A 5,697-nucleotide genomic window follows, 5' to 3' on the forward strand; every position below is an offset into this window, starting at 1 on the left:
ATGGCACCAAGAAACGACCACTCGGGTCTCAATAATATCAGCGATAAGCCCTAACATGATATCTAGCATGATTTACAGCTCATTTAATTAATCACATGATAGAAACACGGATATCAGCAAGAAAGAGACACTAAGAGGTGCCATGGAATGAACCAGGCCATAATTTTCACGGTGTATGCCCACACGCCCGTCACTTGGCATTTGCGTCACCTCAATACTAATCATATAGCATATAGTTCAGGGTTTTGAACCCTCAGAACCAAGTTTGCAAGCGTTACTTACCTCAACCAAGCCAAAATCCTACTCCGCGATGACTTTGCCACTCGAATCGACCTCCGGATGCTCCGAATCTAGCCATAAGCAATTCGATACAATAAACACGAGCTAAATGAATCAATCCCATAAGAAATGCTAAGCTTAAGGCTAAAAGTCAAAAAGTCAATTCAAAAGTTGGGCCCCGGGCCCACGTCTCGAAATCCAACCAGAGTCACAAAATCTGACAACCCATTCGATTGTGAGACTAACCATACTAGTTTCGCTCAATTCTAACCTCGAATCGGTTTTCAAATCCCAAAAGTTCATTTTATGAAGTTCCACAAATTTTCCCCAAATTCCTTCCCAAATTACAAATCAAATGATGAAATCAATGATGGATTCATGATTGTTAGCCAAAACCGAGTTAGAATTACTTACCCCAAAGATTTCCTTGAAAAACTCCCGAAAACTTCGCCTCAAACCGAGCTCCCAAAGTCCAAATGTGAAATAAACCCTAAACCTCGTTTATATAGCTCTCTGAACATCTAGCCCGCGGTCCGTGTATTCCTCACCGCGGCCGCCCAACCACTACCGCGGTCCACAGAATTTCCACCGCGGTCGCCAAACTGACCCCCTCTCCTTTCCGTGGTCCGCGAACTCCTACCGCGGCTGCATTATGCTACCGCGTTCTGCGAACTTCCTATAGCGGCCGCACTTCCAATGATCCGAGACCTGCAACTTTCAAAACACCATATATCAGGTATTTTCCAACTTCCAAAGCCAAATAGTGATTCGATAACCACCCGGAACTCACCCGGGGCCCACGGGACCTCAACCAAACATACCAAAACATCCCATAACCTCATTCAAACTTAGTCTAACCTTCGAATAACTCAAAACAACATGAAAACACCAAATTACCCTCGAATTCAAACCTAAGAACTTCTAAACTTCCAAATTCCACAAATGACACCGAAACCTATCGAATCACCTCCGAATGGCCTGAAATTTTGCACACACATCACAAATGACACTATGGACCTACTCCAATTTCTGAAATTCCATTCCGACCCTGATATCAAAATTTCCATTGCCGATCGAGAATTTCCTAATTTCCAATTTTGCCAATTCAAGCCTAATTCTACCACGGACCTCAAAATCATATTCCGGACACGCTCCCAAGTCCAAAATAACCTAATGGAGCTAACCGAACCATCATAATTCACATCCAAGATTGTCTACTCATAAGTCAACATCCGATTGACTTTTCCAACTTAAGCCTTCTCAAAGGATACTAAGTGTCTCAATTCACTCCAAAACTATTCGCCGACATACTTTTGGAGCATGGAAACATGAAATACTGGATGCACGCCCGACAAGCTAGGTGGAAAGGCAAGCTCATAAGCCACCTCCCCAATCCTCCGAAGCACCTCAAAAGGCCCAATGAACCGAGAGCTCAACTTGCCTTCTTCCCAAATCTCATAACACCCTTCATGGGTAAAACCTTCAGAAGAACCTTCCCCCGAACCATATAAGACACATCCTGAACCTTCCTATCAGCATAACTCTTTTGTCTTGATTGCGCTGTAGAAGCCATTCTTGAATTACTTTCACCTTGTCTAAAGCATCCTGAACCAAGTTTGTACCCAAAAGCCTGGCCTCGCCCGACTCAAACCAACCCACTGGAGATCTACACCGCCTCCCATATAAAGCCTCAGATAGAGCCATCTGAATACTCGACTGATAGCTGTTGTTTTATGCAAACTCCGCGAGCGGTAGAAATTGGTCCCATGAACCCCCAAAATCAATGACACAAGCGTGCAACATGTCTTCCAATATCTGAATAGTGCGCTCGGACTGCCTGTCCGTCTGAGGGTGAAAAGTTGTGCTCAACTCAACCAGAGTACCCAACTCTCGCTGCACGCCCTCCAAAATTGCGATGTAAACTGAGTACCTCTATTTGAAATGATGAAAACTGGGATACCATGCAGGCGAACAAAATCTCTCGGATATAAATCTCAGCGAACCTCTCTGAAGAATAGGTAGTACACACAGGAATGAAGTGCTTGGACTTGGTCAGCCGATCCACAACCACCCAAGTAGCATCGAACTTCCTCAAAGTTCGTAGGAGTCCAACTACAAAATCCATGGTGATCCGCTCCCACTTCCACTTTGAAATATCCATCTGCTGAAGCAAGCCACCCGGTCTCTAATGCTCATATTTTACCTGCTAACAATTAAGACACCGAGCTACAAACCCCAATATATCCTTCTTCATTCTCCTCCACCAATAGTGTTGTCTCAAATCCTGGCACATCTTCGCGGCACCCGGATGGATGGAATACCGCGAGCTATGGGCCTCCTCCAGAATCAACTCCCGAAGCCCATCTACATTGGGCACACATATTCGGCCCTGCATCCTCAATACCCCGTCATCACCAATAGTCACATCTCTGGCATCGCCGTGCTGAACTCTGTCCTTGAGGACGAGCAAATGAGGATCATCATACTGGCGCTCTCTGATGTGATCAAGCAACAAAGACCGAGAAACCACACAAGCTAAGATCCGACTGGGCTCCGAAATATCCAACCTCACAAGCTGATTGGCCAAGGCCTGAACATCAAGCGCAAGAGGTCTCTCCCCAACAGGAATAAATGCAAGACTGCCCATACTCACCAGCTTTCTACTCAAGCCATCGGCCACCATATTGGCATGTCCCGGATGGTATAAAATAGTAATATCATAGTCCTTTAGCAGCTCCAACCACCTCAGCTGCCTCAAATTGAGATCCTTCATTTTGAACAAGTGCTGGAGGCTACAATGATTAGTGAACACCTCACAAGACACACCAAAGAGATAATGCCTCCAAATCTTCAACGCGTGAACAATGGCAGCCAACTCCAAATCATGAACAGGGTAGTTCATCTCATGAGGCTTCAACTGACGAGAAGCATAAGCAATCACTCTACCCTTCTGCATCAACAACACCCGATGTCGACCCGAGAAGCATCATAATACACCGTATAAGAACCCGAAGCTGATGGCAAAACTAATACTGGAGCTGTGGTCAAGGTAGTCTTGAGCTTCTAAAAGCTCGCCTCACACTCATCCGACCACCTGAAAGGAGTACCCTTTTGGGTCAATTTGTTCAAGGGTGATGCAATAGATGAAAATCCCTGAATGAATCGATGATAATAACCCACCAAACCAAGAAAGCTATAGATCTCAGTCGCTGAGGACGGTCTAGGCCAACTCTGGACCGCCTCTATCTTCTTTGGATCAACCTGAATACCCTTACTGGACACCACATGCCCCAAGAACGCCACTGAACTGAGCCAAAACTCACACTTGGAGAACTTTGCATAAAGCTCCTCCTTCCTCAACCACTGCAATACAACTCTCAAATGCTCAGCGTGCTCCTCCAGACTACGCGAGTACACCAGAATATCATCAATGAAAACAATAGCAAACGAGTCGAGATATGGCCGAAACACGTTGTTCATCAAATGCATTAATGTTGCTGGGGCATTGGTTAGACCAAAAGACATCACAAGGAACTCATAATGACCATATTGGGTCCTGAAAGCTGTCTTAAGAATATCCGAGTCCCTGATCTTCAACAGGTGATACCCTGACCCGAGATCAATCTTGGAGAACACCCTCGCTCCTTGAAACTGATCAAATAAATCATCAATACGAGGCAAACGATACTTGTTCTTGATTATGACTTTGTTCAACTGCCTGTAGTCAATGCACATCCTCATCGTGCCATCCTTCTTCTTCACAAATAGAACAGGCACACCCCACTAAGCCGAATAAACCCTTTATCAAAGAGTTCCTAAAGCTACTTTTTCAACTCCTTTAACTCTGTCGATGCCATACGATACGGTGGAATAGAAATGGGCTGAGTGCCCGGCACCAAATCAATACCAAAGTCAATATCCCTGTCCGGTGGCATGCCCCACAGGTCTGCAGGAAACACATCCGAAAAGTCCCGTACTAGGAGTCTCTGCATTGACATCCCTAACAAAAGCCAAATAAGAAAGACAACCCTTCACAACCATCCGTTGGGCATTCAAAAATGAAATCAATCTACTGGGAACATAATCCGCCGAAGCTCGCAACTCAATCTGTGGAACCTCCGGCAAAGCCAACATCACCGTCTTAGCGTGACAATCCAGAATACCATGACATGAAGACAACCAATCCATGCCTAATATCACATCAAAATCGACCATACTAAGCAGCAAAAGGTCTACTTGGGTCTCCAAACCCCAAGTAGTCACCACACACGACCGATATACGCGGTCCACAACAATAGTATCGCCCATAGGAGTATATAAACGAACAGGTAAAACAAGAGACTTGGGGGATGTATCCAAATAACGAGCAAAATATGATGACACATATGAAAAAGTGGAACCAGGATCAAATAATGCAGAGGTATCCCTGTGGCAAACTGAGATAATACCTGTGATCACAACATCTGAAGCAATGGCATCTGGTCTGGCAGGGAGTGCATAGAAACCGGCCTAACCGCCACCTGACCGACCTCCCCCTCTAGGGCGACCCCTAGCTGACTGACCACCACCCGGAGCTGGCTGGGCGGGTGGGGAAGCAACTTGTGCTGAAGCCGAAGGCTGACTCCTCTGCTGGGATGAACCTCCCGTAAGACGGGGACAAAATATCTTGATATGACCCAAATCTCCACACTCAAAGCAACCTCTCCCGGCAAATGGCGGGGGGGACCGAAGGGAGTCCCTAGCACCGGGATACCCGCTAGAAGAACCAGGCATAGATGAACCCTGAACTGATGGTGCATCATTTGAACTCTGAGCTGGAAGGGCACTAAGAGATGAGTGGCCCTGATGTGAACTGTGAGAACCCTGGCCAGATGATCCACCACGGTGACCCGGACGAGCTGACTGAACATGTCTGAATGGACGGCCTCTGCCGTGCTGAAACTGACCCCCGGGAGGAACACCACCAAAACTACCAGATCCCCGAGGCCTCTTGGCATCCCCCTCAACTCACTCCTGGCGGAGAACCAACTCTATCTCTCTGGCAATGTCAACTACCTCCTCAAAAAAAGCGCGGGACACTCTCTCTCTGGTCATAAGAATACGTAGCTGATAAGCGAGGCCATCCACGAACCTCCTGATCCTCTCCCTGTCTGTAGGAACCAACCAAACAGCATGACGGGCTAACTCAAAAAACCTCATCTCATACTGCGTCACAGTCATATCATCCTGACGCAACTACTCGAACTATTTGCGCAGCTCTTCTCCGTGAGACTGCGGCACATACTTCTCCAGAAAGAGAACGGAGAACTGCTGCTAGGTAAGGGGCGCTGCACCAATAGGCCTACGCCTCTAATAAGCCTCCCACCAAGTAAATGCAGCTCCAGAAAACTGAAAAGTAGTGAACGAGACCCGACTGGT

General features: G+C 46.7%; 1 protein-coding gene across 1 annotated transcript; it reads right to left on the bottom strand.

Moving 5' to 3' along the window:
• On the bottom strand, positions 3,595 to 4,014 carry LOC109230510 (RNA-directed DNA polymerase homolog; the record flags this gene model as incomplete). Its single annotated transcript, XM_019395998.1, has 1 exon — positions 3,595 to 4,014. A coding segment is annotated over exon 1 (420 nt), but the record flags the coding sequence as incomplete, so codon positions are not given.

The sequence above is a fragment of the Nicotiana attenuata genome, chromosome 7, assembly GCF_001879085.1.
Source record: "Nicotiana attenuata strain UT chromosome 7, NIATTr2, whole genome shotgun sequence".
In the NCBI taxonomy this organism is placed as follows: domain Eukaryota; kingdom Viridiplantae; phylum Streptophyta; class Magnoliopsida; order Solanales; family Solanaceae; genus Nicotiana; species Nicotiana attenuata.